This window comes from Heterodontus francisci, chromosome 5 (assembly GCF_036365525.1).
Source record: "Heterodontus francisci isolate sHetFra1 chromosome 5, sHetFra1.hap1, whole genome shotgun sequence".
Taxonomy (NCBI): domain Eukaryota; kingdom Metazoa; phylum Chordata; class Chondrichthyes; order Heterodontiformes; family Heterodontidae; genus Heterodontus; species Heterodontus francisci.
In genome coordinates this window covers 5943732-5957650 of record NC_090375.1, presented here as the reverse complement: position 1 = coordinate 5957650, position 13919 = coordinate 5943732, and the positions used below count along the sequence as shown (strand labels likewise).

Below are 13919 nucleotides of genomic sequence, written 5' to 3'. Positions count from 1 at the left end.
AAGTGAGGTGGGGGTTGGGCAAGAGATAACAAAGGAGAAGGTGCAGATTGGACCAGGCCACATAGCTGACCAAAAGGTCACGGAGCAAAGGCAAACAATATGTTAATGGTGTGTTGAAAGACAAAGCATTAGTACAGATTAGGTGTGAATATACTGAATATAGAACATCAGCAAGTGCAAACCTGAAGAAAAACAACCTGAAAAAAACAGTGGGTAAGCAAACTGAACAAACTAAGATGAAATGAAATAAATGCAAAAAATATAAAAAGGAATGCAAAAAAAAGGAAGAAAAATTAACTAAAAATGACTAAAAATGAAAGTAAAGTGGGGGGCTGTCATGCTCTGAAATTATTGAACTCAATGTTCAGTCCGGCAGGCTGTAGTGTGCCTAATCGGTAAATGACATGCTGTTCCTCGAGCTTGTGTTGATGTTCACTGGAACACTGCAGCAATCCCAGGACAGAGATGTGAGCATGAGAGCAGCGGGGAGTGTTGAAATGGCAAGCAACCGGAAGCTCAGGGTCCTGCTTGCGGACTGAGCGGAGATGTTCCGCAAAGCAGTCACCCAGTCTGCGCTTGGTCTCCCCAATGTAGAGGAGACCACACTGTGAGCAGCGAATACAGTATACTACATTGAAAGAAGTACAAGTAAATCGCTGCTTCACCTGAAAGGAGTGTTTGGGGCCTGGGATAGTGAGGAGAGAGGAGGTAAATGGGCAGGTGTTACACCTCCTGCGATTGCAAGGGAAGGTGCCCTGGGACGGGGACGAGGTGGTGGGGGTAATGGAGGAGTGGACCAGGGTGTCACGGAGGGAACGATCCCTTCGGAATGCTGACAGGGGAAGGGAGGGGAAGATGCGACTGGTAGTGACATCACGCTGGAGGTGGCGAAAATGGCGGAGGATGAACCTTTGGATATGGAGGCTGGTGGGATGAAAAGTGAGGACAAGGGGAACCCTGTCACGGTTCTGGGAGGGAGGGGAAGGGGTGAGGGTAGAGGTGCGGGGAATGGGTCGGACACGGTTGAGGGCCCTGTCAACCACAGTGGGGGGAAATCCTCGGTTGAGGAAAAAGGAGGTCATATCAGAAGCACCGTCATGGAAGGTAGCATCATCAGAGCAGATGCGTCGGAGACGGAGAAACTGGGAGAATGGAATGGAGTCCTTACAGGAGGTAGGGTGTGAAGAAGTGTAGTCGAGGTAGCTGTGGGAGTCAGTGGGCTTATAATGGATATTGGTAGACAACCTATCCCCAGAGATGGAGACAGAGAAGTCGAGGAAGGGAAGGGAAGTGTCAGAGATGGACCATGTAAAGGTGAGAGAAGGGTGGAAATTGGAAGCAAAGTTGATAAAGTTTTCGAGTTCGGGGCGGGAGCAGGAAACGGCACCGATACAGTCATCAATGTACCGGAAAAAGAGTTGGGGGAGGGGGCCTGAGTAGGACTGGAACAAAGAATGCTCGACATATCCCACAAAAAGACAGGCATAACTAGGACCCATGCGGGTACCCATAGCGACACCTTTTACTTGAAGGAAGTGCGTGGAGTTGAAGGAGAAGTTGTTCAATGTGAGAACAAGTTCAGCCAGGCGGAGGAGGGTGGTGGTGGATGGGGACTGGTTGGGCCTCTGTTCCAGGAAGAAGCGGAGAGCCCTCAAACCATCCTGGTGGGGGATGGAGGTGTAGAGCGATTGGACGTCCATAGTGAAGAGGAGGCGGTTGGGACCAGGAAACTGGAAATTGTCAAAATGACGTAGGGCGTCAGAAGAGTCACGGATGTAGGTGGGAAGAGACTGGACCAGCGGAGAAAAGATAGAGTCTAGATAGGAAGAAATAAGTTCAGTTGGGCAGGAGCAGGCTGACACAATGGGTCTGCCGGGACAGTCCCGTTTGTGGATTTTGGGAAGGAGATAGAAGCGGGCTGTCCGGGGTTGCGGGACTATGAGGTTGGAAGCTGTAGAGGGAAGATCTCCAGAGGAGATGAGGTCAGTGACAGTCCTTTGGACGGTGGCTTGATGTTCGGTGGTGGGGTCATGGTCCAGAGGGAGGTAGGAAGAGGTGTCTGTGAGTTGGCGTTGAGCTTCTGCAAGGTAGAGGTCGGTACGCCATACAACAACAGCACCACCCTTGTCTGCAGGTTTGATGACCATGTCGGGGTTAGACCTGAGAGAACGGAGTGCCTCAAGTTCAGAGGGGGACAGGTTAGAGTGAGTGAGGGGGCAGAGAAATTGAGACGACCAATGTCTCGCCGACAGTTTTCAATGAAGAGATCAAGAGCGGGTAAGAGGCCAGGGTGAGGGGTCCAGGTAGAGGGAGAATGCTGGAGGCGGGTGAATGGGTCTGCTGGTCGGGGGGAGGACTCCTGGTCAAAGAAGTGAGCCCGGAGGCGGAGGCGACGGAAGAAGAGCTCAACGTCATGCCGAGCGCGAAATTCATTGAGGTGGGGGCGTAAGGGGATAAAACTGAGTCCTTTGCTGAGTACAGAACGCTCAGCATCAGAGAGGGGGAGGTCAGAGGGTATAGTGAATACACGGCAAGGGGTCAGATCAGAAGGGGTGGGGTCAGAGGGAAGTGAAGCGGAAGGAGGATCTGGAGGGGCATTAGTCCCCATCAGCTGCTGGAGCTTGCGTTCCTTAACACCTGAAAGGAAGAAAAAAAGTTTTTTGTTAATGTGTCGGATGAGACGTAAGATGAGATGAAACTGCGGAGTGGAACAGATTTGAGATAAGGTGAGACGGTGCTGCTGGAGAGAGAGGTCCAGTGTGTGCATATGGCGGCGCATAGCACTGAGTGTGGATCTCAGGATGTGGCGAGAGTAGCAGTCCGAGGAACGTTGTATTTCTCGGAGATACCTGTGATCCTGGGTGGTTTCAAAGCATGATGGGTGAAACTGCAGTTGGAATCCACGTGGAATCAGTCGGAGCCGGAGACAGTCACTGAGGAAGGAGATGTGGCTGTGAAAACGAGTTTTGGTAGATACCTTATCAAACACCAGGAGGGAAATAGAAAGCAATGAAGGTGAACAAGGTAAAAGAGACAAACGAAAATCCCGTCGGAGAGATGAGCAGAACTTCTTCAAGGTAGGCATTCCTGGAAGAGAAGTGGCAGTGAATTAAACACTAAAATAAAAGCAAAATACTGCGGATGCTGGAAATCTGAAACAAAAACAAGAAATGCTGGATTCACTCAGCAGGTCTGGCAGCATCTGTGGAAAGAGAAGCAGAGTTAACGTTTCGGGTCAGTGACCCTTCTTCGGAACTGACAAATATTAGAAAAGTCACAGATTATAAACAAGTGAGGTGGGGGTTGGGCAAGAGATAACAAAGGAGAAGGTGCAGATTGGACCAGGCCACATAGCTGACCAAAAGGTCACGGAGCAAAGGCAAACAATATGTTAATGGTGTTTTGAAAGACAAAGCATTAGTACAGATTAGGTGTGAATATACTGAATATAGAACATCAGCAAGTGCAAACCTGAAGAAAAACAACCTGAAAAAAACAGTGGGTAAGCAAACTGAACAAACTAAGATGAAATGAAATAAATGCAAAAAATGTAAAAAGGAATGCAGTGTTGGGACCCTTGCTTTTCCTTTTATATATTAATGACCTAGACCTTGGTGTAACAGGGAACAATTTCAAAGTTTGCAGATGATATGAAACTTGGAAGCATTGTGAACTGTGAGGAGGATAGTGTAGAACTTCAAAAGGACATAGACATGTTGGTGGAATGGGCAGACAGATGGCAGATGAAGTTCAATGCAGAGAAATGTGAAGTGATTCATTTTGGCAGGAAGAAGATGGAGAGACAATATAAAATAAAGGGTACAATTCTAAAGGAGGAGCTGAGGGACCTGGGTGTATATGTGCGTAAGTCATTGAAGGTGGCAGGACGGGTTGAGAGAGCAGTTAATAAAGCATACAGTATCCTGAGCTTTTGTTAATAGGGGCATAGAGTACAAGAACAAGGAAGTTATATTGAACTTGTAGAAGACACTAGTTTGGCCTCAGCAGGATATTGTGTCCAGTTCTGGGCACCGCAGTTGAGGAAAGAATGAGGGCATTGGAGAGAGTGCACAAAAGATTCACTGGAATGGTTCCAGGGATGAGGAATTTCAGTTATGAGGATAGATTGGAGAAGTTAGGACTGTTTTCCTTGGAGAAGAGACGACCGACAGGTGATTTGATCGAGGTATTCAAAATCAGGAGGGGTCTGGACAGAGTAGATAGAGAGAAACTGTTCCCACTCGTGAAAGGATCGAGAACGAGAGGGCACAGATTTAATGTATTTGCTAAGAGAAGCAAAGGTGACATGAGGAAAAACTTTTTCACACAGCGAGTGCTTAAGCTCTGGAATGCGCTGCCTGAGAACGTGGTGGAGGTAGGTTCAATTGAAGCGTTCAGAAGGAAATTGGACTGTTAAATGAAAAGTAAGAATGTGCAGGGTTATGGGGAAAAGGCGGGAATGGAACTGAGGCAGTTGCTATTTCAGTGAGACGGTGGAGACTCAATGGGCCGAATGGCCCACTTCTGCGCTGTAACGATTCTGTGATTCTGTGATGTTCTGCAGTATTTGCAACTCCTCACATTCTGAAGCAGCCCATGTCCAGATGCAGCAAGCCCTGGAAAACATGCAGGCTTGGGCTGATAAGTGGCAAGTAACACTTGCGCCACACAAGTTCCAGGCAATGACCATCTCCAACAAGAGAGAATCTTACCATCTCCTGGGTATTGTCATTGCTGAATCTCATACCCTCAACATCCTGGGGGTTACCATTGATCAGAAACTTATATATGGACCAGCCACATAAATGCTGTGGCAACAAGAGCAGGTCGGAGGCTGGGCATTCTGCTGCAAATAACTCACCACCTGACTCCCCAAAGCTTGTCCACCATCTACAAGGCACAAGTCAGGAGTGTGATGGAATACTCTCCACTTACCTGGATGGGTGCAGCTCCAACAACACTCAGGAATCTCGACACCATCCAAGACATAGCAGCCCGCTTTGTTGGCACCCCATCCACCACCTTCACTAGTCACTCTCTCCCCCACCGATGCACAGTGGCAGCAGTGTGTACCATCTACAAGATGTACTGCAGCAACTCACCAAGTCTCCGTCGACAGCACCTTCCAAACCCGCGACCTCCATCACCTAAAAGGACAAGGGCAGCAGATGCATGGGAACACCACTACCTGCAAGTTTCCCTCCAAGCCATACACAATCCTGACTTGGAACTATATCTCCGTTCCTGCACTGTCGCTGGGTCGAAATCCTGGAACTCACTCCTTTCTTGACCGCACTCTTGGTGTACCTACACTACACGGTGTAGGTAAGTGTGAAGTGATCCACTTTGGCAAACAAAAAAGAAAGGCAGAGTATTTCTTCAATGGTAAGTAGTTAGGAAGTGTTGATGTCCAAGAGAGCTGGATGTCCTTGTTCATGAGTCACAGAGAGAGTGCAACAGAGGTTCACCAGACTAATCCCTGGGATGGGGGGTTTGTTTTATGAGGACAGATTGAAGAAACTGGACCTGTATTCTGTAGAGTTTCAAAGAATGAGAGGTGATCTCATTGAAACTTACAAAATTTTCACAGGGTGTGACAGGGTAGATGTGGAGAGGATGTTTCCTCTGGCTGGTGAGTCTAGAACCCTGGACACAGTCTCAGAATTAGGGGCAGGCCATTTAAGACTGCGATGAGGAGGAATTTCTTTACTCAGAGGGTGGTGAATCTGTAGAATTCTCTACCCCAGAGGGCTGTGGAAGCTCAATCATTGAGCATGTTCAAGACAGAAATCAATAGATTCCTGGATACTAACGACATCAAGGGATATGGGGATAGTGGGGGAAGGTGGTGTTGAGGTAGATGGTCAGTCATGATCTAATTGGATGGCAAAGCAGGCTCGATGGGCTGAATGGCCGACTCCTGTTCTTATGTTCCTATGGACTTGAGCGGTTCAAGAAGGCGACTCACCACCACCTTCTCGAGGGCAATTACCGATGGGCAATAAATGCTGGCCTGGCCAGTGATGCTCATGTCCCCAGACACACATTTTGGAGGGTAAAAGGAAAAATTACAAGTCTGAAATAAAAGGACAAAATGGTGGAAATACCGAGCCGGTGAGTGAGCACCTGGAAAGAGTAACCACAGGTTTGGAGGTTTGAGGTGTGTACCCTTCCTACAATAGAATGTAGATCCCTGAAACTTAGGAACCTCTCTGTCCCCTTTCCAGCCAATCACTTGCCTGCTCTTTATCTCTACCATTTTCTGTTGAGTTAGTAACTCAAGAGTTCATGAGTTCAAATTCCCACCAGGGCAAATTGGGATGTAAGCAAAATACTGCAGATGCTAGAAATCTGAAATAAAAACAGAAAGCGCTGGAAATACTCAGCAAGTCAGGCAGCATCTGTGAAGAGAGAATCAAAGTTAACGTTTCAGGTCTTGTGACCTTTCATCAGAACAAATTTCACCAGGGCAAATTGGGAAATTGAACTGAATAAATCTGGTAATCTGTGGACTGGCACCAGAAAAAATCACCATAAGAACTGCTAGATTGTCGTAAAAACACAACAGGGTCAATAATGTCCTTCAGGGAAAGGAACCTGTCATCCCAACCCAGTCTGGGCAACACGTGACTCCAATCCCACAATGTCTGCTTGACTCTTGATGCCATCCACACTGTCTGAACATTCCATTCAGTTGTAATGGGCAATGGACACTACATGTGGTCTGAATACATAATAGAGGGATTAGTTGGTTGTTACTGTTTGCTCACTGAACAAGAGTGACTACACCTTATTAATTCAGTGTATGAAGCACTTTGGGACATTTGGGAGTGGTGATAAGGTGCTGGATTTAACAGAATTACATAACATTTCCAGCACAGCAACAGACCATTTAATCCAGCTAGTCTATGCTGGTGTTAATACTGCACACGAGCCTCCTCCCTCCACTCCTCATCTCACCCTATTACCATATCCCTCCACTCCTCATCTCACCCTATTACCATATCCCTCCACTCCTCATCTCACCCTATTACCATATCCCTCCACTCCTCCTCTCACCCTATTACCATATCCCTCCACTCCTCATCTCACCCTATTACCATATCCCTCCACTCCTCATCTCACCCTATTACCATATCCCTCCACTCCTCATCTCACCCTATTACCATATCCCTCCACTCCTCCTCTCACCCTATTACCATATCCCTCCACTCCTCATCTCACCCTATTACCATATCCCTCCACTCCTCATCTCACCCTATTACCATATCCCTCCACTCCTCATCTCACCCAATTACCATATCCCTCCACTCCTCATCTCACCCTATTACCGTATCCCTCCACTCCTCATCTCACCCTATTACCATATCCCTCCACTCCTCATCTCACCCTATTACCATATCCCTCCACTCCTCCTCTCACCCTATTACCATATCCCTCCACTCCTCATCTCACCCTATTACCATATCCCTCCACTCCTCATCTCACCCAATTACCATATCCCTCCACTCCTCATCTCACCCTATTACCGTATCCCTCCACTCCTCATCTCACCCTATTACCGTATCCCTCCACTCCTCATCTCACCCTATTACCATATCCCTCCACTCCTCATCTCACCCTATTACCGTATCCCTCCACTCCTCATCTCACCCTATTTCCGTATCCCTCCACTCCTCGTCTCACCCTATTACCGTATCCCTCCACTCCTCATCTCACCCTATTACCGTATCCCTCCACTCCTCGTCTCACCCTATTACCGTATCCCTCCACTCCTCATCTCACCCTATTTCCGTATCCCTCCACTCCTCATCTCACCCTATTACCATATCCCTCCACTCCTCATCTCACCCTATTACCGTATCCCTCCACTCCTCATCTCACCCTATTACCGTATCCCTCCACTCCTCATCTCACCCTATTTCCGTATCCCTCCACTCCTCGTCTCACCCTATTACCGTATCCCTCCACTCCTCATCTCACCCTATTACCGTATCCCTCCACTCCTCGTCTCACCCTATTACCATATCCCTCCACTCCTCATCTCACCCTATTACCGTATCCCTCCACTCCTCATCTCACCCTATTACCGTATCCCTCCACTCCTCGTCTCACCCTATTACCGTATCCCTCCACTCCTCGTCTCACCCTATTACCGTATCCCTCCACTCCTCGTCTCACCCTATTACCGTATCCCTCCACTCCTCGTCTCACCCTATTACCGTATCCCTCCACTCCTCGTCTCACCCTATTACCGTATCCCTCCACTCCTCGTCTCACCCTATTACCGTATCCCTCCACTCCTCGTCTCACCCTATTACCGTATCCCTCCACTCCTCGTCTCACCCTATTACCGTATCCCTCCACTCCTCGTCTCACCCTATTACTGTATCCCTCCACTCCTCGTCTCACCCTATTACCGTATCCCTCCACTCCTCGTCTCACCCTGTTACCGTATCCCTCCACTCCTCGTCTCACCCTATTACCGTATCCCTCCACTCCTCGTCTCACCCTATTACCGTATCCTTCCACTCCTCGTCTCACCCTATTACCGTATCCCTCCACTCCTCATCGCACCCTATTACCGTATCCTTCTACTCTTTTCTGCCTCGTGCTTATCTGGCTTCCCCTTAAACGTATTTGCCCCCACCTCTCCCTGTGGTAGTGAGTTCCATATTCTTCCCACTCCCTGGGTAAAGGAGATATTTTCTCTACTTCTACCCTATTGAATCCTTTTTTTATTTTATAGGTCACCCATCAGCCTTCTCTTTACTAGAGAAAAGAGTCCCAGTCTGTTCAGTCTTTCCTGATAAGTATATCTTCTCAGTTCAGGTGTCATTCTTGTAAATCTTCTTTGTACAGTTTCCAGCACCTCTTTACCTTTACAATAAACACCCGTCAGACATGATCCTCATTTTCTGTTCTTTCCACAGAAGAAGAAGCTTTACGAGTCAGAGATACAGCGATTCCTCGAGGTAAGTAAATAGTGTTTCCTATAGTACTGGAATCTACATCCTGAGGGTTTGTTTTTTTTTGTTGAGGTGGCCTTTATAACCCACGCACCTTTAATGTATTTTATGTCGTGGGGGCCGTTATTCCACAGGGCCCCTTTATAAACATTTTAAAATAACTTCTTTAAAAACAGATAAATAAAACAAAAACTCGAAACAGCAATTGTCCGCATCGATGATGCACTCCAGTCCCTGCGGTGCCCACCGGTCGCGGAAGGTCTCAAGTGTGCCGGCGGACACCAGATGCTCCTCCTCCAGGGACACCCGGGCGCGATCGTGACCTCGGAAGAGGGGCAGGCAATCAGGGAGGACGGACCTCACCCCCCACCCCCTCACCGACGGAGAGATGGAAGTTCCCGACTCCGTAAATCCAGTCGGAGGTGAGACCGCAGGCGGAGAGAGGAGGCGATCTCCTGCCCTGCCAGTGCCCATAGGTCCAGCAGACAGGGTATCATTTTAAACTGTAACTGGGTCAGGTACATCCTTGTCAGGAGTGGATTTTGGCTGGGAGGGCCAACCCTATGGGGCCTTGCCCTTCCCTGCACTCAGGGCACCCGACCCAGTGGCAGAAAGACTCCCCCACCTCAAGCAGGGCTCCACTTGCTCGTACAGGGGTGAGTACAGGGGTCTCCCCCTCCCATCCATCCTGACGGCTAGGGAGCTCCTGCCCAGGCTTTACAGCCTTGATGGTGGTGGTGGTGGCAGGGGGAACCTGGGGACCCACACCAGGAGACAGCTCCCTTCCAACAGATGGGCCCGGCACCTCAGGACCCTGTGTTACCTCTGTGGAGGGCCTTCTCCTCTTTTTCCCAGTTGGGCACGGAGGCTCAGAGACGGAAGTATTTAGGTGAGCGCTTGAAACGCCATAACATACAAGGCAACGGGCCAACTGCGGGGAAGTGGGATTAGTTTTGGATGGGTGCTTGATGGTCGGCACAGACGCATTGGGCCGAAGGGCCTGTTTCTGTGCTGTCTAACTACGACTCTCTTTAAGACTCCAGACCTCCATGTCATCAGAGGCCTCCGCACCCTCCTTTTTTAGTTACCCTGGGCCTGAGCCAGGCCCTGGGGCAAGTGGATTCCTCGGGATTAGGCCTTGGGCTGAGCTCAGGCTTGGGTTGTGCCATGGTGTCCAGGGGATGCGCCTCCCGGTGTTTATTTTTTCCCAGCGTCTTCCTTCCACTCGGACGGGCACTCCCTTCCCTACCAGAGGCTGTGCAAACCACAGCCTCCGGAACCGACTGAGCAGTGTCTGTAGGAGGTGTAGGGGGAGTGGAAGGAGGTGCAGTGGCGCCACCTTGGGCCGCCAAGGAGCTCATCAGGAATGAAGGGTGGGACGTTTGACAACATTATCTGCTGTGCAGTGGCCCCATACATCTTTGAGGCTGCCACAATGGCCGAGGGAGCGACAATCTCGGCCATTGCCTTAACGCAAGCCTCAATAGTCATGGTTGGGTGGGTGTAACTCTTCACCCCATGCTTTGATGTCAAGATTTTAAATGGTGACGGGGCTACAGGAGTGGCTGCTGCAGCATAGGAAGGCCCCGCCACCAGAGAGGATTGTGAAGCCATGGGGTAGAAGAATCACACCCACGGTTGAATAAAATAGAAATGGACAGAAAGGAAAACTAAATAATAATGGCCCGCAGCCTGGACCTGTGAATTGCCACCTTGGCCAGGCCCAGGAGCAGACCGACGAGGAGATTCTCCTCCCGGCTGACGCCCCTCCTCACCGGCTGCCCAAAGATCAGGAGCGTGGGGCTGAAGTGTAGCCAAAACTTGAGGAGCAGCCCCTTTAAATATGCAAACATGGGCTGCAACCTCACATACTCGATATACACATGGAACACAGACTCGTCCAGGCCGCAGAAATTACAGGTGACCTGGGAGTCCGTGAACCTACTTAAATGTCTATTGCACGGGACTGCTCTGTGCAGCACCCTCCACCCCAGGTCCCCGATGTAAAGGGGGAGGACTCCCGCGTAGAGAGACCTCCACCAAGGTTTCCCCTCGCTGCCAGATGACGAGGGCGAGGAAGTGGAGAGTGTGCAGGAGCAGCCTGTAAAGGAAATCCCTCCACGCCGATTGGAGAGGCGGCTCGGGTTGTGCGGGACCGGCTCCCGAGCAAGGATCTGGGGCCTGGGCAGCCAACTCCGTGCTGTACCTATCCTGGGAGTGTTTGATGAGACAGTGTAGAGGGAGCTTTACTCTGTATCTACAGAACATAGAACATTACAGCGCAGTACAGGCCCTTCGGCCCTCGATGTTGCGCCGACATGTGAAACCATCTGACCTACACTATTCCATTTTCATCCATATGTCTATCCAATGACCACTTAAATGCCCTTAAAGTTGGCGAGTCTACTACTGTTGCAGGCAGGGCGTTCCACACCCCTCCTACTCTCTGAGTAAAGAAACTACCTCTGACATCTGTCCTATATCTATCACCCTTCAACTTAAAGCTATGTCCCCTCGTGTTTGCCATCACCATCCGAGGAAAAAGACTCTCACTATCCACCCTATCTAACCCTCTGATTATCTTATATGTCTCTATTAAGTCACCTCTCCTCCTCCTTCTCTCTAACGAAAACAACCTCAAGTCCCTCAGCCTTTCCTCGTAAGACCTTCCCTCCATACCAGGCAACATCCTAGTAAATCTCCTCTGCACCCTTTCCAAAGCTTCCACATCCTTCCTATAATGCGGTGACCAGAACTGCACGCAATACTCAAGGTGCGGCCGCACCAGAGTTTTGTACAGCTGCAGCATGACCTCGTGGCTCCGAAACTCGATCCCCCTACTAATAAAAGCTAACACACCATATGCCTTCTTAACAGCCCTATTAACCTGGGTGGCAACTTTCAGGGATTTATGTACCTGGACACCAAGATCTCTCTGCTCATCTACACTACCAAGAATCTTCCCATTAGCCCAGTATTCTGCAATCCTGTTACTCCTTCCAAAGTGAATCACCTCACACTTTTCCGCATTAGACTCCATTTGCCATCTCTCAGCCCAGCTCTGCAGCCTATCTATGTCCCTCTGTAACCTACAACATCCTTCGGCACTATCCACAACTCCACCGACCTTCGTGTCATCCGCAAATTTACTAACCCACCCTTCTACACCCTCATCCAGGTCATTTATAAAAATGACAAACAGCAGTGGCCCCAAAACAGATCCTTGCGGTACACCACTAGTAACTAAACTCCAGGATGAACATTTGCCATCAACCACCACCCTCTGTCTTCTTTCAGCTAGCCAATTTCTGATCCAAAGCACTAAATCACCTTCAATCCCATACTTCCGTATTTTCTGCAATAGCCTACCGTGGGGAACCTTATCAAACGCCTTACTGAAATCCATATACACCACATCCACGGCTTTACCCTCATCCACCTGTTTGGTCACCTTCTCGAAAAACTCAATAAGGTTTGTGAGGCACGACCTACCCTTCACAAAACCGTGCTGACTATCTCTAATGAACTTATTCTTTTCAAGATGATTATAAATCCTATCTCTTATAACCTTTTCCAACATTTTACCCACAACCGAAGTAAGGCTCACAGGTCTATAATTACCAGGACTGTCTCTACTCCCCTTCTTGAACAAGGGGACAACATTTGCTATCCTCCAGTCTTCCGGCACTATTCCTGTCGACAATGACGACATAAAGATCAAGGACAAAGGCTCTGCAATCTCCTCCCTGGCTTCCCAGAGAATCCTAGGATAAATCCCATCTGGCCCAGGGGACTTATCTATTTTTACACTTTCCAAAATTGCTAACACCTCCTCCTTGTGAACCTCAATCCCATCTAGCCTAGTAGTCTGTATCTCAGTATTCTCCTCGACAACATTTTCTTTTTCTGCTGTAAATACTGACGAAAAATATTCATTTAACGCTTCCCCTATCTCCTCTGATTCCACACACAACTTCCCACTACCAACCTTGATTGGCCCTAATCTAACTCTAGTCATTCTTTTATTCCTGATATACCTATAGAAAGCCTTAGGGTTTTCCCTGATCCTATCCGCCAATGACTTCTCGTGTCCTCTCCTTGCTCTTCTTAGCTCTCCCTTTAGATCCTTCCTGACTAGCTTGTAACTCTCAAGCGCCCTAACTGAGCCTTCACGTCTCATCCTAACATAAGCCGCCTTCTTCCTTTTGACAAGCGCTTCAACTTCTTTAGTAAACCACGGCTCCCTCGCTCGACAACTTCCTCCCTGCCTGACAGGTACATACTTATCAAGGACACGCAGTAGCTGCTCCCTGAATAAGCTCCACATTTCGATTGTGCCCATCCCCTGCAGTTTCCTTCCCCATCCTACGCATCCTAAATCTTGCCTAATCGCATCATAATTTCCTTTTCCCCAGCTATAATTCTTGCCCTGCTGTATATACCTGTCCCTGCCCATCGCTAAGGTAAACCTAACCGAATTGTGATCACTATCACCAAAGTGCTCACCTACATCTAAATCTAACACCTGGCCGGGTTCATTACCCAGTACCAAATCCAATGTGGCATCGCCCCTGGTTGGCCTGTCTACATACTGTGTCAGAAAACCCTCCTGCACACACGGGACAAAAACTGACCCATCTAAAGTACTCGAACTATAGTATTTCCAGTCAATATTTGGAAAGTTAAAGTCCCCCATAACAACTACCCTGTTACTCTCGCTCCTGTCGAGAATCATCTTCGCTATCCTTTCCTCTACATCTCTGGAACTATTTGGAGGTCTATAGAAAACTCCCAACAGGTTGACCTCTCCTCTCCTGTTTCTAACCTCGGCCCATACTACCTCAGTAGACGAGTCCTCAAACATCCTTTCTGCCGCCGTAATACTCTCCTTGATTAACAATGCCACACCCCCCCTCTTTTACCATCTAACCTCGTGCTGTACCTGTCCTG

The 13919-nt window shown here is 48.9% G+C and overlaps 1 protein-coding gene across 1 annotated transcript in view; it reads left to right on the top strand.

Moving 5' to 3' along the window:
* The window catches only part of LOC137369690 (nucleolar transcription factor 1-like), a 173363-nt gene that overhangs the window by 57286 nt on the left and 102158 nt on the right, over nt 1-13919 (top strand). The window contains exon 4 of the mRNA XM_068031025.1: nt 8934-8975. Coding sequence (XP_067887126.1) covers nt 8934-8975 — 42 coding nt within the window. The remainder of the gene's footprint in view (nt 1-8933; nt 8976-13919) is intronic.